Source organism: Tiliqua scincoides, chromosome 12 (assembly GCF_035046505.1).
Source record: "Tiliqua scincoides isolate rTilSci1 chromosome 12, rTilSci1.hap2, whole genome shotgun sequence".
In the NCBI taxonomy this organism is placed as follows: domain Eukaryota; kingdom Metazoa; phylum Chordata; class Lepidosauria; order Squamata; family Scincidae; genus Tiliqua; species Tiliqua scincoides.
The window spans coordinates 4177143-4201937 of record NC_089832.1 but is presented as its reverse complement, the minus strand read 5'-3'; the positions used below and the strand labels follow the sequence as shown (position 1 = coordinate 4201937).

General features: G+C 48.2%; 1 protein-coding gene across 1 annotated transcript in view; it reads left to right on the top strand.

The window, feature by feature from the left end:
• The first annotated feature begins 1668 nt into the window (after nucleotides 1-1668).
• The window catches only part of ATP11C (ATPase phospholipid transporting 11C), an 86776-nt gene continuing 63649 nt past the window's right edge, over nucleotides 1669-24795 (top strand). Inside the window, exon 1 of the mRNA XM_066640224.1 lies at nucleotides 1669-1871. Within this exon, the coding sequence (XP_066496321.1) occupies nucleotides 1845-1871 (27 nt within the window). The 5' untranslated portion in view covers nucleotides 1669-1844. The remainder of the gene's footprint in view (nucleotides 1872-24795) is intronic.

Below are 24795 nucleotides of genomic sequence, written 5' to 3'. Positions count from 1 at the left end.
GCAAATGGGCCTAGAATTGTGCTGTAATCATTTATTTGGGAATACTGCACTGTTCAATCCTATGCAGATTTACTTGGAAATAAACCCAGCATTTAAAAAAAATTAATAATTGTATTTAGATCTGGGTTTCCTGGGGAGAAGCATTATGGTTCTGAGAATCAGCTGCAATGGAGGAAAACCATCACTTCATTTTGCTTTGGATGGGGACTTTCAGGGGCACCTGGCTGTCCTCTGTTGCAGTGATTCTCAAACTTTTAGCACTGGAACCCACTTTTTAGAATGAAAATCTGTCAGGACCCATCAGAAATGATGTCATGACCGGAAGTGACATTGTCAAGCAGGAAAATGTTTAACAATCCTAGGCTGCAATCCTACCCACACTTACCCAGGAGTAAGTCCCATTGACTATCATTGTTAAAAGCGTATACATAGTAGTCTGTTCAAAATACAGCCCAAATACAGTCACATCTCATGGTAGCATCAAGTCTGATATATTAAAAATAAAATATTGACATGAATGGGGACCCAAACACTGATCTAGTCCAAACCTCTGCCTGTAGCAGGTAATCCTCCTAGAGCAGGGGTATCACACTCATTTCATACAGTGGGCCGAATAGCATTCAGGATGCCTGCTGAGGGCTGCAAGTGATGTCATTGAGCAGGAAGTGATGTCATTAAGCAGGTCATGACCAGAAATAAGCATTTTTTTCCCTCACTTAGGAGCTCATTGGGGCAAATGACAAAAGAGAAAATACACAAATCTTGATCACATTTTCCAGGTGTGAGAGAACCCAATTATCACACAGGCTGCCCTTCCAGCAGTGACATCTCAGCTCAGCAGCTGAGAGCAGCTGGTAGTTGTGCTGGGAGAGCCCAAGGGCTATGGAAAGAGCTTGGGGGGGGGGCCACATCCAGCTCCTGGGCCTTATGTTTGACACCAATGCTTATGTTTGAAAGGGGAGAGGCACCTTGCGCTGCTGAGCACCTCAGTGTAGTTGCGTAGCTGGGGGGGGTAAGGCACTGAGTTTTGCGGGAGCCACAGTGTAGCATGCAAGGGGCCCCTTCCCTACCAAGCAGTGGCGTAGCTAGAGGGGGGGGCAAGGCACTAAGTTGTTGCAGGGAACCCCTCCCCTTTGGAACAGTGGCGTAGCTAGAGTGGGGGCAAGGCACTAAGTCTTGCAGGGAACCCCTCCCCTTCGGAGCAGTGGCGTAGCTAGATGGGGCAAGGCACTAAGTCTTGCAGGGAGCCCTACCGCAGCATGCAAGGGCCCCCCCCCTCTGAGTAGCGGCGTAGCCAGCATGGCTGGGAGGTGGAGGGGGAGAGGCTCCCTGAGCGAACGCCTTGCCCCCCTCCAGCTACGCCACCGGCGCAGCGGAAGGGAGGAGCAACAGGCAGGCTGGCTGGCCCGGGGCTGCGCGTACTACACCTCCCAGGCTGCTCTCCAGTGGGTGGGGACAGCGCCGGTCCTCCCCCGCTGCTGTGCCAGCTGGAGGGGCGGGCGCGGGCGGGCGGGCAGGCTGGGGGCGATCGGGGCCGGCGCGCTCTGCTGGTGCGCTTTGGAGAGCGGCGCGCGCGGAGAGCTTGGAGAGCGGCGCGCCTCCGCCTCGCTGGCCGGGCGGGGGAAGGGGCCGCCCCCCGCAGCCGCCGCCCCCTCCCCGGCCGCGATGCCGCCCCCACCGCGCCCCCTCCGGCGCGCGTAGCCGGGCGCGCTTCAGCCCGTGCGCCCTGCGCTCCCTCCCCGGCCGCCGCAGTGCCCCCGCCGCGGGCTGAGCCCCGGAGCGCCTCCCTCCTCCTCCTCCTCTTCCTCCTCGCCGCGCCCGGGCGCTGCGGCAGCCGCCCGGAGATGCTCCGCCGCCGGATCAACCGCTTCGTGAGTACCGCGCCGCTGCTGGGGAGGGAGGCGAGCCCTGCCGGGCGCGGGAGGAGAGTCCCCAGGCGCACTCCCAGGGAGGCGTGCCCGGGATCGGGCCCCCCCCCAGTCTGATGGGGCCGACTTCCAGGTAAGGCGGCACTTACCTGGGAGTAAGCCCCATTGACTATCATGGCACTTACTTCTGAGTAGACAGGCACAGGATTGGGCTCTCAGGCCGCCACCCTAGCCACACTTTCCTGGGTGTAAGCTCCACTGACTGCCGTAGGACTTGCTTCTGAGTAGACAAGCCTAGGATTGGGCTGTAGGTGTGCAGAGGATCAGAGCCCCTTCTGCCCCACAGCAGGCAGGCAGCCCTCCCTGATTCCTGTCCCATCAGACCCAGTCAGGGGTGGGGGGTGGGAAGGTCTTTGCGGTTCCTCTTGGCTCCGCTGGTTGGCAGGTAGCTGGCCGGGTAGCAGCCACTGCAGAGAAGGGGGGCCTGGCGGGGGGCTGGCCCTGGGCGCGCTTTTCTTTTGTTCTTCCTGGCCAGGAGTGGGGAGGGGGCTTTTCCGCATCTGTGGTGCTTGGGCAAGAGGGGTCAGCAAAAGGCAGGCAGGTGCAGCATCTCCCCACATGCCTAACAAGCATAGATGGGGGGGGGGAGAGATATGACTAAGGAAGGACTGGAGTTCCCCATCCTGCTAGAATTTGGGGTTGCCCAGTGAAAATCAGACTGGTGGCCAATTCCACACCTGCTTGACAGGTGCGGAATCCTGGGCATCTCCAGGTAGGGCTGGGAAAGATCTCTGGAGAACCCAGGCAACCAGTTAATATAGACTAGCAGTTCCCAACCTTCTGGTTGTGACAGTGGCATAGCTAGAGGGGGGGGCAAATCACTAAGTTTTGCAGGGAGCCTCACTGCAGCATGCAAGAGGCCCCTCCCCTTGGGAACCATTCTGGGCTGCTAGAGCAAGACGGAGGCATTTGCCTCTTGTCTGGCATTGGCCTCTGTTTTGCTCCCCCTGCCCAGAATGGCTCCGAGGGGGAGGGGCCACTTGCACACAGTGGTGATGCTCCTTGCAAAACTTAGTGCTTTGCACCCCCTCTAGTTATACCACTGTGTTGTGACCCCCCCCCCCCCCGCAGGCATGCGCATTTTCTTTCGGGTTGCAACCCCCTTAAGAAGGGTAGTGACCCAATTGGAACAGCACTTCCAGATTTCGCTGTCCCTACTGCTCTACACAGGTAAGTGAAAAATGGTTGTTGTTTTTTACTCACATTCAGCAATGGCAGCAGTGAAACCCAGAATTCCTGTACTAATTGCAGTGATGGGTTCCCAGTTGGGTCACTACTCTCCTTAAGGAGATAGCACCTGACCGACGGTTGGGAACCGCTGATGTGGATAGTTCTGAGTATGATGGACCAATGGCCTGGCAGAATGCAACTCCCTATGAGTTGAGAGAACTGTGATAGCTGCGTGGAACCTCCATGGTCAGAGAGGGTATACCTCTGCCATGCAAAGACACCACAGATTGACAGTAGGGGGTGCTGACAGGGTATCTCTGCCAATCCCAGAGGTATCTGTTTAGCTGTGGTGAAAGCTAGACCTTCTTTGCCTGCTGATGTGTCAGGAGGGGGCACATGGCAGCTTTTCCACTCCCTTTTGTCACTTACCCTGTTCAGATGAGTAACTACAAGGGTGCAGTAAAACCAAATCAACAAGCTTGGCGATGGCTTGCTGTGGAGCATAGTCCGCAGGGGTGCATCAAGCCTGAGATTGCTTCATCCAGTCTACAGCGGGGATTCTGGGTTGGATGTTTTCCCCAAGATTAGGTGGAGAAGTCAGGGATCCAGTCTGCGTGCTAAGCATGTGCTAAAGATTTAGAGGCTTCCTGTTCCACACCCACTCATGTTTGGTTAAAGTGGAGTCTCTCTTCACTGGCTGCCCCAGGTCGAGCAAATATTGACAAGGACCTGCAGTCTACCAACTACATTTGTGACAGGTTCACATGGCGATGGCGCATCCCTGGGCCACGCAACGGGCAGAGAGTTAAACCAGCAGACCTCTGCTCTTTTCAGAAAGTGGGGGAAGATGATCCTTCAGGTATCCAGGACAACTCAATTTACCTTAGAAGCCTTGTTTGGGCAACCTGCTCTTGTGTCAAACTGTGGCTTTCTCTCCTTCTCGACATGAGCTGATAAGCTGTTTGTTTCTGTTTACACCCCATGTGCACACATTGGTGTTTGCAAACAGATTGTGATGAGAAGTTTGGATTCTTTCCTCCGTGCCCCCCCCAATCCTGAACATCTGTTTTTGGCAGGATGACCAAAAATCCACTATGCATTAGACACATCCTTTTTTCTGTGACAGCTCAATCAGTATGTTCCTATATTTTGTCTGCTTTCTCTTAAGCCAGCAATTTTCAACAAGTGTGCTGCAAATGGTCCTCAGGTGTGCTGTGGAAGTTTGGGGGAGGGTCATTTATTAGTATAGCTGTTGGGGGAAGTGAGCCCCCCACCAGCAGCATGTAAGTTGTCAAAAAACTGGTGGTGTGCCTTCACCATTTTAGCGCCTTATCAGTGTGCCCCGAGATGAAAAAGGTTGAAAATTGCTGTCTTAGTCTCATGCTTTCACTGAATTTGGTCCATTTTGTAACTGGTCACCACCTTTTTATCCATTGCATAATAGTGAACATCTCTGTAACTTGCCAAAGGTGCCTTTTTGTCTTATTTTTTTAAATTATCACCTTTGGGACAGTCAGCCTGATTGTGAAGGAAAAGCATACATTTGATGTATAGTACAGTCGTTGAGGAAAGCATCTGAAATGCTTCTGAAATGTTTGGGCTGTCACAACATGGTCATTCTGTCTGATTCTCTGTTCCACTTCTTCTCCAAAGTGGCTTTTTAGCAGCTAAGCTGTTGGCAACCTTCAGTCTCAGAAGACTATCGCGCTCTGGATGGTGGTTCTGGAACAGCGTCTAGTGTGGCTGAAAAGGCCGATTCGGGAGTGACAATCCCTTCCACACTGGGAGCAAGTGTACTGTGTCCCTGGTCTGCCTCCCTGGCTATGGGCCTTCCTTCTTTGCCTCTTTGCCTCAGACTGTTGGCCAAGTGTCTCTTCAAACTGGGAAAGGCCATGCTGCACAGCCTGCCTCCAAGCGGGCCGCTCAGAGGCCAGGGTTTCCCACCTGTTGAGGTCCATTCCTAAGGCCTTCAGATCCCTCTTGCAGATGTCCTTGTATCGCAGCTGTGGTCTACCTGTAGGGCGCTTTCCTTGCATGAATTCTCCATAGAAGAGATCCTTTGGGATCCGGCCATCATCCATTCTCACAACATGACCAAGCCAACGCAGGCGTCTCTGTTTCAGCAGTGCATAAGCTAAGCTTATGCATAAGCAGTGCATAAGCTAAGCTACACCACTTTATAGTGTCTTTGCAGTTCAAAAATATAGTATTTTTGCAGTTCAAAAATATAGTAATTCTTCTGGGCCCTACACATTTGGTGGGGAAGCCTCTTCTTTAGGGTCATGAAACTGAGAAGCCTCTAAGGCAGTGGTTCTCAAGCTTTTAGCACCAAGACCCACTTTTTAGAATGAGAATCTGTCAGGACCCACCGGAAGTGATGTCATGACTGGAAGTGACATAATCAAGTAGGAAGAATTTTAACAATCCTAGGCTGCGATCCTAACTCCCATTTACTATCATTGTTAAAAGCATATACATAGTAGCCTGTTAAAAGTACAGGTCTGTCACATTTCCCCAAATACAGTCACATACCATGGTAGCACCAAGTCTAATATATTAAAAATAAAATATTGGCATGAATGGGGACCCACCTGAAATTGGCTCATGAGCCACCTAATGGGTCCCGACCCACAGTTTGAGAAATACAGCTCTAAGGAATTCTGATCAGCACCTTTTGTCACATGCCTTCCATAGATTGTGTTTGATGAAGGTTGTAAACCATTTTGCGCAGAAAGGGAATGTGGGAAAGAAATTCTGGCCATGTGCCCTTTAAGAAAGAGGACTTTTCTTGGAATAAGTTGAACCCAATAAATAATATATTTCTAGCATGCCTTTGGAGATTCTCTCTCTCTCTCTCTCTCTCTCTCTCACACACACACACACACAAACACACAGAGGGAGTGAGAGAGGGAGCGAGCATATGCAACTTTTATTGTGTTTGGCATGGCATGCTGGGCCTCCTGGATGATCACAGCCCATGGATGGGTAGATTTATTTCAGAGGAGGTAGTCTTTCTGAGGTCCAGGCTCCAAACCATTTAGCTGTTGATGGTCAGAATCTTGGAAGCCAGTCGAGTTGGTAGAATATTGGAGTGATGTACAAGATTCCTGTGGTATATTGCATACAGGGGAGCTCAGGTTCAGTTCCTGGCTTTGCCGTGTCAGGCTGGACAAGCCCCCAGCTGAAAAGCTGCAGAACCACTGCTAGGCAAGACTGACCTAGATGGACTCATAACTCAGAAGAAGGAAGCTTGCTGGGGCCATTGTGGGCAGTGGATATAAATGGCTATTCCTACAGATCAGACTGCAATAAACTCACCCCCCTTTTGAAAAGATCCTTGGAGAGGATGATTAGTCATTGCCTTGACTGGATATTCAGGGCCTCTCCTAGCCAAGATGTTTGCAATGGAAATAGCCATTCCACAGGGGGAAAGAAAATCACTTTGAGGAAGAATGGCACCTTGGAGACTAAGCCGGAAAGAATGCAGCTTGGTTTTTATGTCCTCGACTTTGCCAGAGTCATAATGACAGAACGGGGGTTTGAACGCTTTGGTTTGCAGGCTGTGTGTTGCCCTTAATCCTGAAATGGGAGAGAGAAAAGCCCTGTGCTGTGCTGAGCAGATAGGCCTTGCAGTTGTGGCAGTGACTCTGGTGCGCTGACAGGGAATCCGCTGCGTGGTCTTACGGCCTGGGGTCTTGCCTAGACTCTGGCAGCCCTGTGCTCCCTTAGCTTCCTGTCCTCCCATCTCCCTTTTTTGGGCCCTTCCTGCCAAGAGTCTTCCATCCCTCATGCATTTGTCCATCCCTGGGTAGCAAATGGCTGCACCGGGTTCATGCCTCTTGTTTCGCTAGCATTTTTTTAGTTGTCCTCCATCATATAACCCCTTCTGACTCTAACATGCTGTTAAGTGTCTTCATAGCCTCACGAGGAAGCTGCTTGAGTCAGCATATATGGTGGCTATGCCATACCCCCAAAACTAGAGCCTGTCGGGCCAAACCGATGCTGTTTTTGGATTCAGCACCCCAAATACACCCAAGAATAGGTCTAACTTGTAAGAAAGCAAAATGTGTGTAGACCTGTGTTATCGGCAAAGTTGTTCTTATGCTTTGTGTAGCCCTGTGGTTTCTGGAGCCAGGTTTTGCATGAACCTGGGTTGTGGTGCACCCTTTTCCCTGTGCCCTGAGGTTGTAGGATGTCCCCTGCCCCGTCAACAAACCCCCTTTGCAACTCTGCTTCTGGCCTGCTGCAGCCTCACAATTGCTATGTGCGCGCACCAGCCTCAGAACTGCTTGCATTTCACACTGTGGACGGTTGACGGCTCAACCTCCCCTTCTCTGATGCATTTGGCCTCCTCTTCCGCCTCCTCTTCCAGGCAAGTCTTGGTTCCTGGCTGTGCCAGTTCTTTCCCACTCCCTTCTGTTGCGCAAACACCCGGCAGATGGGAGCTTCCTGGAAACCGAACTTGCAAAGCTTGGCCTGCCTGCACCAGCCTCCGCACTCCTGCTCCCCCCCCAAAAAATAAAAAAAAATTGAAAAGGGGGGGGGGAGAGAGACCATCCTTAAAGTGGCAGGATGTTTGAAAATGTTCCCAAGGAGCTGGCATAATATGTCTTGGCTGAGAATGCGAGCCAGGAAGTCCTTGGTATGGTATTTCAGTATATCCAGTACAATTAAAAAACTTATTTTTCACATTTTATATTTTTTTACTGATCTCCGGTTAGCTTAGAGCATGGTTCGCCCTCTTACCCTTTTATCCTCACAACAGTCCTCTGAGGTAGGCAAGATGGAGAGAGAATGACTTGCCCCAGGTTGCCTAATAAGCTTCCTGGGTTTGAACCTGGGTCTTCATGGACCAAGCCGTGTGCTCTGTCTGTTAATCCACATTGGCTGTAGATGCCAGGAATCTAGGCCTTTCCATTCACAGGTGTTCTGTCCCTGAACCTCTGGGTGTGGTATTAGGCAAACCTCTGTTCCCTCAACCTTTGTGCCCCCCCCATTTACAATGTGGGAATGATCATCCCAACCTACCTCAGTCAAAGGGCTGTTTTTAACATGTCTGGAGATCAAGATATCTAGCTCCTTCGCGTACACCATGTATGTATTACGTATTATACATCTTTAGTAATTAATCTGTGGAACTCCTTGCTACAGCATGTGGTGATGCCTTTAAAGGGGGATAGGACAGATTTATGGATGAAAAGTCCATCTCAGGTTATGTAGACTACCTCAGAATGCCAGATACGAGGGAGTGGCAACAGGACAGAGGTGTCTTGTTGCCTTGTGTGCTCTCTAAGGCATCTGGTGGGCCACTGTGAGATACAGGAAGCTGGACTAGATGGGCCTTTGGCCTGATCCAGCAGGGCTCTTCTTATGTTATGTTTTTAATTGGGCTAATCTGGAGTGGTCAGTAAACAGAGCTGTGTGTGTTCCGAATGTAAGAGCTTATTCCAAGTGTTGTCCACATCCTTTGGAGATGATAAGGGCCTAGCACCTCGTGGAGTAGAAGTGCAGACAGCATTCCAATCAAGTCTCCCTGTCTAGCCAGGCAAGGCAAGTGCTGACCCCTTCTCTGCTATGGAGCCCCTCACGGGCTGTCCACCCCGCACAAACCCTTCAGAGCTAACCCTGTTAATCAGAAACTTTTTTTTTTTGTCCAGGCTCTTAAACTCAGGAATGGTGTGATTCTCCCAGCATCCTTGCAACTATGGTTTTCATGTTAAACCATGGTTTAACGTGGTTTTCATGTTGTTTTAATCATGGATTTAATATCATTGGATTTTGTTGCATTTGAACTGTGCTGTTGGCCACCTTAACCCATTTCTGCCCAGCCCATAGGTGTACCCATTTGATCCCTGTTGTGTATTCGCAATGTTGGGCAGAAATGGCTTAAACCTGCTTAATAAGGTGAGGTACAAATATATGACATAGTGATTGATAGCATTTTAATGGAGAGGCAGTGACCACAAAGTCTCTATGCAGGTTGCTTTAAAATCAGAGGTGTCTAAACCTCTGTTTTCTCCGAAGGGCCACATCAAACAACTGGCATGGTGTTGAGGGCTGGAAAAAAAATTTAAATATAAAATTTAAATAAATACATTAGAGATGGAACTCAGATGAATGAATAAGTGGGCTCAAATGTCCAGTATTTCTCCAAATACCAACACAGCCCACACTTAAACGGACCCCCACCCCACAAACACAACTCCAGTTGTGTTTGATCATTTGGGCCAGAGGCTCTCAGGGGATCAGAGGCTGGCCGCGGGCCAGATAGAGGCTCACTGTGGGCCACATCTGGCCCCCGTGCTGGGGTTTGGAGACCTCTGCTTTAAATCATGGAAGGGACCCTCAAGGTCATCTAGCCCAGTGTTTCTCAATGTTTGTTCCCTGCTGTACAACTTTGCATCATCCACCTATTGCAGTGATTTTCAATCTTTTTCATCTCCTGGCTGTCAATTTGCAGAGCAATATTCATTTCTGGCTCCTTAGGATAACTCACAGGATATATGATTACATAGAAAGATTATAAACCCGGTAAACCCCTACAATCTCTTACACCACCACCGGCCTTTGTAGCGCTTCCAATGCTTTGCTTTCACTGCCCTTATATTTCATTTGGGTCCGACTTCTGTCTTGCGAGCCGATCGAGGAGTCCCGCAGCGAGCGAGAAATGGTTCAAATAGGGTATTAAACCGCTCCAAATGCGATTTGTGCGCGAATCCTATTTATCTCGCTGCTTACCAAATGCCACCCCCCCTCCCCGGCAGCTGTCCATTTGCTATCTTGCAATGGGATCTCTCGTCCCAGAGAAACTATATAGCTGATCTCCCCTGGATGGCCCTTGCTAATGCCCTCGGATTAGTCAAGGTTCTGGATCGGATCCCGGTATAATATTAGGAGTCTAGCTGCATTAGGGAGGATTAGATTGTCATGTATCTCCATTGCAAGTCTGCTTGCCAGCCATTCAGTGTTGCTGCTCACAACTGTAGCTGCGTCGACTAAATGGCCGTGGTGTTGTCTGGTTGCAGACCTGTCACTGCTCTGCTTTTCTCCACTACCTTTAGTTTCCCTTTGAAGTTAACCTTGAATATCAACGCTGAACGAAAACAGCAGGCCAGAGGCTTTATGTGGTGCTGCAGGACCAGCAGGGATCTGTTTAACTTCCCGTCAGGGCGTCGCAGGGGTGAAAATTGGATCCAGGATGCATTTTCTTTCCCAGGTTGGAAGGAGGTTCGCAGGCTATTTACCTCTCCCCTCTCCTAATTCTGAAAGTGCCAAAAATGTTGGGGTTGGAACCGCACCTTAAAAAGCGAGCGTTGCCAATTTTATCCTTGGAGGCTCTTACGCTGGGGGTGGACCACCGGGGAATTACTTTGAAGAGTCTTGCTTCTCTCAAGGGGGCATTTGAGGTCATCTTGACTGGGAGCAGAATCGCATTCTGACAGTGGCTCGGAGTGCAGGCTAAGTCCATTAGAAAGCTGGACAGGCGCACGATTTGTGATGGGGTGGTGGAGGAGGCAGATTTTAAACAGGAAGACCTTCAGCTGGGATCCGCCGGTGTGGTTTATTAGACTCCTGCCTTTTGTAAACAAAACTTAGAAGTAGATTCGTTTTGGTGCACAGAATGGAGATCTCAAAAAAGTTTCTGGAAGCAATCTTTTAAAAATACTTGATCGTTCTGCGAAAAGCCAAGTGACCTAAGCCAGTTTTTAAATTGATTAAATGCTGAGCGCTAGTGTGAGTTCCCATCTGTTTCTAGTCCTTTCCAACCAGGACACACACAAACACACACACATACAAATCCCATGTTTGCCTTGGCTAGCTGCCCACATAGATCTTTGTTGCTCATCTGTGGTCTGAGCACTGCAAAAACTGCCCTATGAGCACCTCTAAACCACTCAGTTCTGTACTGAGTCCTGTAGGTTTAGAGGTGATTCTGACACCTAAGTGTTCCTACCAACCTGCATTATTTTTTAAGGTACCTGCCCCTGATGAAGGGATTGGGAAGATGCTCCACACTTTGCGCCGTGCCAGGGGTCAGTAATAACCATCACTGCTCTTTTGCACAGCCCCAGAGTGCGTCACCGTTTTTAAAAAATGTGTGATCTTTTAAAGAGCAAGGAGACAGCTGCACTTCACGCTGAAATATTTTCACAGGATAGCGTGTTAAAGGGTATGCGTTACTAACAAATGGGAGCGCGCCACGACAGCAAAACGCAGCTTGATTCGGCGGGGGGGGGGGGAAGGCAGCTAACAGGTTCACACCAACGGAATGGCAATTTAAGGAAGAGAAAACAACCGTGTGCACTTCAGAGCTTCATGCTGCGTGTTGCAGCAACATAAACCTTCGATAAAGTCCTGTACAAAGGTTCACATTTATTTTCAGCCATGAGTTACAAATCTGTACCAAAGAAATCCAACTTTTATTCACTTGTGCTTTTGATGAGATATTCAAAATGTGCCCCCTTCTGTGCTCGAGGTCTCTTTGTTTCATTTTGGGTGCAATCCTAACCAACCTTTTAGCTCCCAAGTAAGGGCAGTGCAGTTCCAAGGTAAGAGAAGTGAAGGCTGCAGGCCGCAGGAACAGGCAATTGTGCAAGTCCAGAAGCCTCATTACTGGAGGTTTGCTGGTTTTGAGAGGTTGTCTTGTGTGTTTGAAGTGTCTAGTCCAGCCATTTTCAACCACAGTGCCATGGCACACTGGTGTGCCATGAATGGCCTCATGTGTGCCACAGGAGTTTGGGCGAGGGTCATTTATTAGTAGAGCCCTTGGGGGATGTGAGCTCCCCACCAACCGCGCGTGGTGTGCCTTGCCAATGGTCAAAAAACCGATGGTGTGCCCTGACAATTTAAGCACCTTGTCAGTGTGCCACAAGATGAAAAAGGCTAAAAATCACTGGTCTAGTCTGTATCCATGAGGACTAGGAGCATGCTTGACTATGTACGCCTTGTACTGGATGTTTTTGCCTTGGGGATCCGCTTCAATAGGAATTAAACAGCAAATGTTCTTGATCTTAAAGCTACAGTGACGCCTTGCACTTTTGTCTGGTTAGGGACCAGAGCATGGATGAAAGTCAAAAATGGATGAATATCAAAGCAGAGCCTCATTATGTAGCTTGCACATGTATTTTGGGTGGCAAAAAATGTAAGTAACCCTTGTAATGTGTGCAAAGCCTAAATGAACCAAAATAAAAGAAAAATAAACATAAGAACGTAGATGAAATTTGAAATGTGGTCATAATTGAAAGCAACTGAAAGAGCAAAACGATGAAGGTCAAGTGGATGAAAGCCAGGGTGTTGCTGTATTTATGTCAGGCAGTTCTTGACCCAATCTTAAGCATGTTTACTCATTTGTAAATGACACAGAGTCCAGTGGTATGCGCTTTCTGGTAAGTGTGCTTTAGGTTTGCCTGTGATGTGTGTAGCTCCTGGGTTCAGAATCCCAGTTGCCCCAGGGAAGGGTTGCCCCAGGGAGCACGGAATGAGAACATCCTTTGGTGGGGTCAGAGAGTGGAGAGGAGAAACAGCCAAGCAAGTTGCTCGACTTTTAGGGAAGTTATTTCAGAGGAGATGAAGGGAGGGCAATTCTGTGAACATAGGAAGTTGCACTCAGTCATACTGAGTCAGATGTTTTGTCTTATCGGGCAGCCCAATCTTAGGTTCCTGGAACTGCACGGTACAGCAATATTGAAATGGCTGCCCCTTTATCCTGTGGGACCAGGGAAGCTGCCAGAGGTCTCCTTGGGGGAAGGGGACAATCGTCCCCTTACCCTGAGTAAAGCCCCAGCTCCCGCAATGGGGCTTTTTGAGCCTGCGCCAGCTATAGAGCTGGTGCAGATTTGAAAAGCCCAGTGTCAGGCTTCTGAACCCTACAGGAGGATCTGGCAGAGCCTCCGCCGGCCCCACCCCTCCCCCCTGGGCCAGTCCCACCCCTGCTCTGCTCTGCCCTTCCCCTTCAGGATGTGGATTTCATTAATCCTTCTCCAGCCATGTTCTAGTGAGTGTTCGTTGGCTTTGATGCTCCCATTCTCTAACGTCCAGTAAGGGGATTTGCTGTGGTGTGCAGATGCCACCTAGAATGTCCCTACTTTTTGCAAACATGTGGCAGAGGAGAGGCTTGAGAAGGATTCCCCTTCTCTGTGCCACACCATGTCAAATGAGGAAGTGCCCCATGGCAGAGTTGTTCTCTAGAAGAGCGACTGACGTTCTCAAAAACTTGTGTAGGATCAGGGTAGCCAGCTCAGAGGGGAGGAGGTCTGTGACAGGGGTGCCTTCCCTGCTCTTTCCTCTCCTGTTCTGATGCCACCCCTCACCAAAGGGACATCACCATCACAACTTGGCGCATCAAGGGATACCGAGCAGAACTGTGGAAGTTCAGGATAAAATGAACAGGTGGCAGGCCACACATGCCAGCAAACATTCCCTGGTGGAAAGGAGGGTTGCAGATGCAATGACTTGTGTGTTGGATTTGACATAAGCCTATAAAAAACCCCTATTTTTTTAGTTACCAAGAAGGTTTGAACCAAGTTAGGATATTTTTGGGGTGCCGAATCAAAAATATGGCATCGGTTTTGCCCAATTGGTTCTAGTTTTGGGGTACAGCACAGCCACCGTATATGCCAGTTCAAGCAGCTTGCTTGTAAGGAAGCTGACAGCATGGCTTCCTTCACAAGGAAGCTGCTTGAATCAGCATATACAGTGACTGTGCTGTACCCCCAAAACTAGAACCAACTGGGCAAAACCGATGTCCTTTTGGGATTCAGCACCCCAGATATACCCAAGAATAGGTCTAACTTTTAAGACAGCAAAATGCGTGTAGACCTGTGTTATCCTCAAATATTTTGTGGACTTTAGGAAGCTGTCTTCTGCTAAGGCTACCAGGGCTTATCCCCTGGGGTTGGGGATAAGAATAAGCCCTCGGTTTGGCTGTACTTGTCGTAAGAGGCGACTAAACAGCCACCGGGTAGATGGGACTCGTCAGCCTGGGAAGGCAGCTCATCCGAGAGAAGGAAAACTCTGATCCCAAACTTCCACTGCCTTGTGGCTACATCCAGTGATGGAAAAGGCTTCAGGAGTCAACCTCGAGGCAAAATCCGGAGCCGGAGTCCCTGAGGCAGTTCATGGCTGAACACAGTTACGTTCTGGCAACTCCTGCGACGCCGCTGGAACCAACTGTATTGGCCTCTGCCTTTCCATTGGACCATTTCAGCAACGTGGAGAGGGGGGATTTGCTGCATGGGAAACAGTCTATCCTCCATATCTACGTTACCCAGGCTTCGCGCACTGGAAAGGACACTCTGTTCCAGAACCACCATTCAGAGCGTGATACCAGTCTTCCAAGACTGAAGGATGCCAACTAACCAGGGCTTGGACTTGGTGCCACCTGCAAAGTATGCACTCTCCTGCTGAGTTGTGTCTCTTCCGCATCCCATAGTCTCCAGAGATTCTTGGAGTCAGAAACAAGGGGAATCTGCTTTCTGTGTGGCTTAAGTTGCTCTGCTATTAGCACCGTTTGATGGACCTCTTTCAGCTCAGGGGTGGAGCCTAACCTTGTCAGGTGACCACCCACAAAATGATACCTGTCCCTCTGCCAGGTGCTTCCAGGCTCTGCCCTTGGAGCAAGAAGGGCCCTGCGTCTTTGGTTCCAGGTTCCATGAGTCAGCTTTGGGCCCTGGTGACCCTAACATTGCTTTGTCACAACACCAATGGCCTTAATCATAAGAACATAAGAATAGTTCCAGTAGATCAGACCATTTGCCCATCTAGTCCAACTTCCTATTTATCACAGTGGCCCACCAGATGCTTCAGGGATCACACAAGACAATGAGGTACCTGCATTCTGTGGTCACTCCCTTGCACCTGGCATTCTGAGGTAGCCTACTTCTTAAAGGTGCCGTCACTAGATCCTGTGGCAAGTAGTTCCACAGAGTAATTGCACACTGCCCTTCAGTGACACGGCATCATTTGGTTATGTAAACGGGAACTGGTTCTTAAAACTGTGATATGTAGACTTCTTGGATAGCACAGAGACCCAAGCTGATCTATGTGCCCTTTCCAGACCAGTCTTCAAGGAAAGGACCAGCTGTTCCCTGGCCTGGCAAAAGACCATGGGAATTACTGCAGAGCCGTGTCGTGTCTGTACCCATTTCTTGGGAAGCCAGAAGCATCTCTGGATTTTCCCTGGCTCCAGTGAAAGGTTTACTTTCCCATCTCCTCCTGAGATCCATTAGCACTCTGATAAAGTGTTTACGCAAAAGAGGAAGCGATTTGGGTGTGTTAAAAGCCTGGAAATAGCATTCCTCGACCTTGGGAATGTAGAAGTCTTTAACACTCCCCCCCCCCCAAAAAAAAGAAAGAACATCACAATATGTCAAGGGAGACCAGGTGGGGAGAGAGCCAGTTGGGGAAAAAAGCTGTTCCTGTTTCCTCCCAAATTTCCACTGGCCTTTTTCTGGTCCCCTGTTTTTACAAGGGACAAGTCTAGTAAGGTTGATAACCAAAGCAAAACGAGAAATTTCCTTCCTCTGTTTGGTGCAACAGTGGGAGAGCCAAACATGAAAATCACAACCGTTCTCTTGGTTTCATCTGTTGCCCCACTGCTAACCAGTCCTCCCTTTCATCAACTTAAAACAGGGGTGCCCAAACCCCAGCCCTGGGGCCACTTGCGGCCCTGAAGGCCTCTCTATACGGCCCTCAGGGAGCCCCTACTCTCCAATGAGCCTCTGGCCCTCCGGAGATTTGTTGGAGCCCACACTGGCCCACCGCAACTGCTCTCAGCTTGAGGGCAACTGTTTGACTTCTCAGTGAGCTGTGGGATGAGGGCTCCCTCCACTACTTGTTGTTTCACGTCTGTGATGCAGTAGCCGCAGCAAAGGAAAGGCCAGCCTTGCTTTGTGCAAGGCCTTTTATAGGCCTTGAGCTATTGCAAGACCTTCATTCATTCATATAAGTTCATCTTTAATATATTCATTTATGTAAATTTATTCAAACCCAAAATTTAAATTAATTCGACCCCCGACACGGTGTCAGAGAGATGATGTGGCCCTCCTGCCAGAAACTTTGGACACCCCTGACTTAACACAACATCGCTTATGCTGTGATGCTAGACGTATTTACGGGGAGTAAGTCCCACTGGACTTGCTTCTGAGTAGACATGTATAGACTTGCACTGTAAATCTTTCCTGCACCTTTGCTGTGTCCCTGTTGGCCTCCTCAGGGAGCCCTAGCACGGTCTTCCTTAGCTTCAAGGTTCTTTGTTGTTGGCATCCTTCAGTCTCAGAAGACTATGGTATTGCGCTCTGAATGGTGGTTCTGGAACAGAGTGTCCTCTCCAGTGCGCGAAGCCTGGGTAAAGTAGGTATGGAGGATAGGCTGTTACCCAGGCAGCAAATCCCCCCTCTCCACGTCACTGAAATGGTCCAATGGAAAGGCCAATATGGTTGGTTCCAGCGGCGCCGCAGGAGTTGCCAGAACGTGACTGTGTTCAGCCATGAACTGCCTCAGGGACTCTGGCTCCGGATTTTGCCTCGAGGTTGACTCCTGAAGCCTCTTCCGTAACTGGATGTAGCCACAAGGCAGTGGAGGTTTGGGATCAGAGTTCCTTCTCTCAGATGAGCTGCCTTCCCAGGTTGACGAGTCCCATCTACCCGGTGGCTGTTTATTCGTCTCTTACGATAAGTACAGCCAAACAGAGGGCCTGTTCTTATCCCCAGCTCCCAGAGTCCTCAGGGATCAGATCCTTTGGGAGAAGTGAGGGAGGAGGTAGGACCCATGAGTGACTTGCACTTGCTCTTTCCACCCTTGATGACATGCATGTGAGAATGACCAATGGAATTGGACCATCCTCATGCTGCTGGCGTCAACACAGGGATATAGAAATGGAGGGAGGGAGGCAGAGTTGTTTAGAAAGAATGCCCTTGGTGGTGGTACTGGGAAATCCTTCCCACGTTTTCCTCTCTCTCCTGTGTGGTTCTGCCATGATTATAGGAGAGAAGAATGGATTGGAGCAATGGGGAATGGATGGAAATCTGTATCCTGTGGTTGACACCATGTGATATTTCTGGACCCTTAAATGGGGGCAAGAATCATGGGGAAAAATCATGTCCCACAACAGTCTCTATCCCAACGATTTTCAACCTCTCATGGTACTCTGATAAGACACTAAAATAGTTAAGACACACCGTCAGTTTTTGGGCAGTTGGCAAGACACACTGCACTGCTGGTAGGGGGCTTACATACCCCAAAGTCCCTACTAATGAATGACCTGTCCCCAAACTCCCACGGCACACCTGCAGGCTATCTGTGGCACACTGGTTGAAAATAGCTGCTCTAGATGCTCAACTAACCCCAGGTGACTAGTGCCCCATATAAGGGGATGCTAATAACTTATAAACACTAACATTTATGTTGTGTGACCCCTCCCCATGCATATAGTTCTGGGAGAAACCAGTTCCACATTGGGCATTCTGGTGAAGTCTGATCACAGGAAGCACTTGTACACCTTCCCCCTTCTTCTGAATGTCTGATTCAGCCTTTAGATGCTTCTCTTTTTAGCTGATGCTGCCCAGCTGTTTCACTGGAAAGGATATTGGGGTAGGGCACTCCTACAACAGTACACTTGACATAGTGGAAGGGAAGCCGAGATGGAACTTGAGAGTTGTGTGTTCTCTCACACACACCCTCTCTTGCACGGAAGGAGAGGGGGAGAGAGAAAATCCAATGAGGTGGGTTCTCTGGGAAGCTTTCACAACTATAGTGTAGGGGAGGGACTTCAGCATTCAGGAATGACCCTCTCCCCATTCAGTGAACACTGAGAGGGAGAAAGGGGAAGATATGTGGTTACCTGTGAGAACTCTTGACTCACATTTTTTTTTTGGGGTTAGGGGGGAATGAAACCAGTTGACAGTTTCAGTAGCTTCTCTATTCATTACCACCACCAGTTCTGTGCGCACTTTCTCCCACCTGCAAAGTGATAGGGTAGCAAGAGGAGCGGGTCCACTTTAACTCTGAAAATGTTCCACTGGGCAGCAGATGCTCCTGCTTAGACCATCCAAGGGGTGCTTCCTGGAAAGCCTTGCAGGAACTCCAAATGTATTGCCACCCAAAACCTGTGCTGGACCCATGAGCTTCAGTGAAGAAAACTCCCCCCCTCCCCAAGCCTTGCAATGCACACATTTTTGAACAAGTGCCCACAAAAAGGCACAGCCCAAAGGCAAAACTTCCTTGTGTGGTTAACCCTTTACTTTCCAGGTTAGTAGGTGTTTGTTCCAAAATTGCAGAAGTCTTTTTAAAAAATGGCTTTGAATACAGCTGCTGTGACTGCCTTGCGTGTGTGGTTTTTGTTTTGGCTCTGGTTACTACTACAGAGAAAAGAATCTTAAGCAGTCAACTTCCTGCTTTTAAGATTCAAACGCTGCCCTTGGTGGAAAGCCAACTCTGTGCTATATAGACTTTACCTTTCTGTAGTATTTCACTGCTAGCTCTCTGTTCCTCCTTGCAGCCAGAAATGAAGCTGGAGCGTTGTCTTTTTAAAAAAAGACCCCTTGGCACCATGGGGCCGCTGAGTGATCTGTCTTTGCTGTTGTGAAATGTCTGTTCCAAAGGTGTGTGGGACTGTAGGGTGAATCCAGGTTGTGAGATTTCCCAAACCTCCCTCCCTGGCTTGAACACCAGCTATCGCACTGTTGTAACAGCCTGAGACAGAGGCTTGCTTGGCCAAAAAAACAAAACAAATGAATCACACCAAGTGTGTGATTTCTCAGAAGAGCAGCTTCTCCTTCTAGTAAGCCCTTCCCTTGCTTTAAGTGATCAATTTGTCTCTGAGATGCTCCAGGAATGGAATGAATGAGTTGAGAAATTGCAGGTGTGGTACATTAGGGAGAACATCCAAAAGCCACCCGTAGGGGAATATTTAAGGTGGAGAAAAAGTCAGGCATGTTGAACAAGTTTGGTGGACTGTAACAGTATTAAAAAAGTAGCTTACAGTAGAAAGTTTAAGGCATGCTTATAGAGCAAGCGTTGTGCTCCAGGGGGATGGGGTTGAAGCTCAGTGGAAGAGCATAGGTGATCCCAAGGTAAATCCCTGGCAGCACCTCTAGATAGGGCTGGAGAAGATCCCTGCCTGAGATTCTGGGAGCTGCCAGTCAGTGAGTGAATCTTGACCTAGCTGTCTCTGGTTTGCAACTTCTCATGTACGCAGAGGTTCATGTGTAGGGTTTTGTAGCTGGAGCGAATGAAACCATGCAAGGTGCAAAACAAGTTTCAGCATGCAAGACACAGCAGTTTGAAAATATATATCCGAAATTCAGCGGTTATTTAGATTTATCTCCAGAGCTCAGAGGAACATGTGGGTGTCTTGTGCCGGAAAGCTGCCTCTCATTCTTTTAAGGTTGCCAAATGCCTGGGAAAAACAAGTCTGTGCCTTTAACAAGAGTTTGATGCAAGAATCAACAGGTTCAGCTTTGCATGGCATGAACATCTACAACCATCCTCAACTTTTGTAGAGCTCTTTTGGAGTGTGCAATGCACCTCATATATATTACACAGGCCTACAAAAATAAATTTGAACAAATTTAGAATTTTTTTTGGGGGGGGGGCAATCCAAAATGGCATAAGTTTTGCTTGATTGGCTCTAGTTTTGGGAGTACGGCATAGCTACCTTGTGCTGATTCAAGCAGCTTCCTTGTGAGGAAGTCACCACCATGGCTTCCTCACTAAGAAGCTGCTTGAATTGGCATACAAGATGGCTATGCCATACTCCCAAAACTAGAACCAATTGGGCAAACCCGATGCCATTTTTGGATTCAGCACCCCAAATATACTCAAGAATTGGTCTGACTTTTAAGACAGCGAAATGTGTGTAGACTTGTGTTATGCTGCTGCTGTTACAACAACCCTGTTAGGAAAGTTTTATTACCCCACATCACAATTGAAGCTGGGAGGGAGCAACTTGGCCAGGCTGACAAGCAAGGGGAGATTTCTACCAAGAAAGTCCTGATTTGCAGCTCAGTCTCATCTAATGGTTGCACCTCAAAGTGCTGTTAAAGGCACAGGAGCATGAGACAGCCCAAAAGTTGGCAACCTTTCTGTCCTTTTTGGAACTGCCTCTTTAACTTGCCATCTGCTCTTGTGATGCCAGCGAGTTGTAGTCAGTTCTCTTCCCTTGGCTGCTGCTTGGAAATAGAAGAAATTCTATTCTTCAGAAATTCTATTCTTCAGCCTACAAAGCCCAGGCAAGCTGTCATGCCCCAGTTGTCCTTGTTTTGATGCTGTAGGCATTTCACACCATCTCTCGCTGACACTCAAGTTACTGCCAATGGATTTATCGGAGGGGGGGAGCTACAAATACATGTGGATGGAAGGTAATTATAGCTGCTGGACAATGGAGAGAAGGATATCATGGTTTATCTTTAGGAAATCCTTTTGGCTTAGGTTGGCTTCAGGCTGGGTTTCAAGTGCTGGAGATGTGTATCCTTTTTGGAACAAATGAAGTCCCCTTCTTGAACTGAATCAGTCCCATTTGTACCTTTATTTTCCATTTTTTCTGCAACAGTTTTCTGTTGTGTTTGAAGTTAACCAGACTTGTTGCAACTCCAGCGAACCATCTGTCGTTTTGAGTGGGTGGCTCCTTTTAACTGTACTTGGTGAGAATCATAGAGTTGGGAAGGGGCACAAAAAATCATCAAGTCCAACCCTCTGCTACTCCGGTTTCACCAACAAACCACAGTTTCTCAGGGTGTGTACGCAGCAGGAAACTGGTTTGTTCATGCAGTAAAAGTTTTTGTCTTCATTAGCAAGAAAAGGGCTGGGGGAGCATATGAGACCAAGACTTGGGCAGCTTTCTCCATGACTATCTAATGATTATCTCATTTGGCCAGTGTGAAATCAGGTGAGAATATGCAGCTGCATAAGAAGAGCCCTGTGGGATTAGGCCCATCTAGTCCAGCTTCCTGTAGCTCACCATGGCCCACCAGATGCCTTGGGGAGCACACAAGACAACAAGATGCCTGCGTGCTGTTCGCACTCCCTTGCACCTGGCTTGCAGTGATAAGCTATGTCTTAAACCCAGAGCTTACATATACCCATCATAGCTTGTACCCTGTGGTGGACTGTTGCTCCATAAATCTGTCCAATCCCTTTTGAAAGGCAACTAGGCTTCTAGGTGCTATCGTCACACCTTGTGGCAAGGAGTTCCACAGGTTAATGCCATGTGGGGTGGGGGTAAGCATATTTCTTTTTGTCTGTTCTAACTCTCTCAACCCTCCATTTTAGTGGATGTGCCCTGGTTGTTGTTGTGCGAGAGGGAAAAGAACAGCCTTCTGTCGACTCTATCCATCCCATGCATAATTTTATGCTTTTAAGGGAACCTCTTTAATGGAACACACATTTTAGTGTGTATTTTTAGGATTGCAGCCAGGCAGCAGGAGTCTGTGCGTTTTATCTGAAAGTAATCTCACTGAGTTTAATGGAACTTCCTCCCAGATAAATATGCCAAGGATTGTAACCTTAAAGGCATGTAGGCTTGTCCGGATCATTTTCTGGGTAGAAGGCCTTCCCTCCTGGAGGCTGCTTGTTTAAATTGAATGCCTTCCAGAACCCAAAGTGCAATCTGATCTTTGACCAACTTCTGTACAAATCCAGCTTTTCCTCTGTGACTGTCTGCTTTTTCACTGCCTTATTTTGCTGAGAGCACTTGCGGCGTGGAAGATGCTTGGCTAGTTTGGCTGCCTTGGGAGAAATGGAGTTGGCCGTAACCTCTGAAGCATTGCTGAAAGCATGGTCCGCAGCGGTAAGGAGTGCGCGCGCCAACTTTTGGCCTTGCTAGCGAGCACTTCTGAGACAATGGCATTTTGAGCTGCACTGCCTTATCTCTGGAAAATATGCAACTGCTTAGGAGTGCTGTTTAAAAGCACAGATGGTTCTGGACAGTTAAACTAAAGTGAAGGCATTGTTAAGATAAAAATTCGGGGGAGGGGTTCCTGGGTCTTTGCACGTAAGGGGCTTGGAAGAATAATTGTGCATGTGTGTCCTTTTCTCGGTTTATGTTGATCGTAGTACTTTTTGAGTAAGAAATGCATTAAACATAACTTTACCTCTTAAATAAAGAGCTGAAATAAAGTATATTGAATAAAGTCAGAGGAGTAATCCAATGACCAGAAAGGTGGTCTACAAATACCAGTATTATTATTATTTGTTGTTATTCTAGTTTTAGTGTTTTGTGTATTGTGTCTGTTCTAAGTTGCCTTTATGCTGTATCTTTAGTTTGGAATTTAAAAAAGCTGGCTTTGCTATTTTAAGTGCTCTCTGCGTACATTGCATGTCGATTGCTAACTCCTTCAGTTGAGAGAGATTTACTGCCGTGTGCCGAGCATTAAAAACATGGTTTCCTGTCTTCCCCTCCCCCTCTCGTTTTAAAGGTGACCGTGCTCCAACTCTGTATTTACTTGCCCTTTGATCAGTCATCTCAAAATTGAGTTTTAAAACCTGGACTGTGGATGAGAACAAGAATTTGCGATACTATATTGTTGTGGCTGGTCTGATAAGGCTACCTTTACTCTAGCAGGGTTCTTGTACCTTTTAACAACGGGGCGGCAAGAGGCCAGGCTAGGGTTAGCAGAACTAGGCTTAGCAAGTTAATTTTCTGCCTTTCCTTGGAGGTGATGTGTCCCTATTGCAGCAAAAACAATTAAGTACCTTTTTACACCTTAGCTATCAGTGGAAATTCATGCTACATTAGCATGTGTTTAATTAAATGTTTGAATAATGTGCTTGTTTTTTTTAGGTCACAAAGACATTACTAGTTTTTCTCCAGTGTCCCTGTTTCCAATGCCCGGAAAACTTGCACAAAGCTCATGCAAAGTACACAATAAGAGTAAGGCAAGTGAGCCTCTGAGTATGTGCAGAGTGGCACTTCCTTTGCTTCCTGGTCGTTCTGCTAAATGTATTAAGAATTGAGGGAGTCTTCCTTCCAGTCAGCTTTCAGTCTTAAATATTGGAAACTAACCTGCTGGATGAAAGGGGCTTCTTGGAAGGTCTCCCAGCTTGGGAGTGGGGGTGGAGAACTCCTTCTGAGCTGAACCTGACATTAACCCCAGCTTCCAACAGGCCTCTTTAGCTAGCACTTTGCCACCAGTGACCTGGTGGCCAGACATTGACCGGCAGTTTATTTATTATGAGAGCTTTTAGTTTTAGTAAATCAAGGCTGTAAAAGACACATAGCAGTCAGCAATAAAAAGAAATTATAATGTAATTAACAATTTTAAAAAAATGCCTGGGACTCACAGAGGACTGTAGGAACTTTGTAAATTTTTTTAATGAAAAACACTGGATGAAGTCATAGAAAAGATGTTTTAGCTTGCCACTGGTTGGAGCATTTAACACTGTGTTCAGTTTGTGTGTGTGTGTGTGATTTTCATTTTTTAAAATGTCTTGTAGTACTTTTTATGTAAGCTGCCTTGGGGGCCCTTCAAGGAAGAAAGGGGGCTATAAATTAAATAAATAACAATCAGTTGAAAGAAATCCTGGGGTGAAAACTCAGGGCAGTTATTTCAATGTGGTGACATTTGCCCCACAAATCCAGAGGCTGTTAAATGCACAAGAATCATAGTGAAGGCAAAATAATTAGCTTTTAAGCCTTTTGTGTGTTTCATCCCCTGGTCAATTGGCAATCCCCCCCCCCTTTTCCCGGTGTCTGCATCCCAGGATACCCTCCTCATTTCCTCCCCACCTCACCTGCGTTCTGGAATTCTGGGACCAACTGCCGGTCCGGCCTGAAGAGTTGCATGGCAACCCCTCTGTGGCCCTGGCTCCATCCTGCGGAGGGGCTGCGCGACCTGGGGTGTGGGATTCAGGGAGTGTGGCTTCTCTTTGGACTGTCGCATGCCCCAAAGGAGATGACACCACCTCACTAGCCCTAGACCCTCAACATGTCATCACGGGCTGCCAGTGCGCCAGCACAGCGCAAAGGCGTTCTAATGAGGGTAATTGCAGGGCTAATGCTGAAGCTGTGGCCTGAATTTGGGGCCAGCCCAGTTGTGGTGGCATATGGGGAAAAACAATACATGTATGTGTGTGTATGTGCCCCTTCTGGTGTAAGATTTTAGTTACGGTGGTGCTGAACAGTTCTTGAATTCTTGTGAGTTCAAGGTGCTCCACCTAACTTTAAAGGTGTTTTGTACCAACAGTCCTGGATGGTAGGTTGGCATCTTTCTCTCTTGCCACAAAAGTAGGGTTACTGTATAGAAATGGGAACAGAGTGCCTATACCTTTAACTGTTGTATAGAAGAGGAAATTTTGGCAGGTGTAGCTTTTTAAACCCATGTTGCATTGCACCTGCCAAAATTCCTTCTTCTATGCCAGGGGTGTCCAAAGTTTTTCTGACACTGTGTCGGGGGCCAAATTAATTTACATTTCAAATTTGAATAAATTTACATAAATGAATATATTAAAGATGAACTTATATGAATGAATGAAGGTCTTGCAATAGCTCAAGGCCTATAAAAGGCCTTGCACAAAGCAAGGCTGGCCTTTCCTTTGCTGCCGCTACTGCATCACAGACGTGAAACAGCTAGCAGTGGAGGGAGCCCTCATCCCACAGCTCACTCGAGAGGCCAAACAGTTGCCCTCATGCTGAGAGCAGTTGCATCAGGCCAGTGTGGGCTCCAACAAATCTCTGGAGGGCCAGAGGCTCATTGGAGAGTAG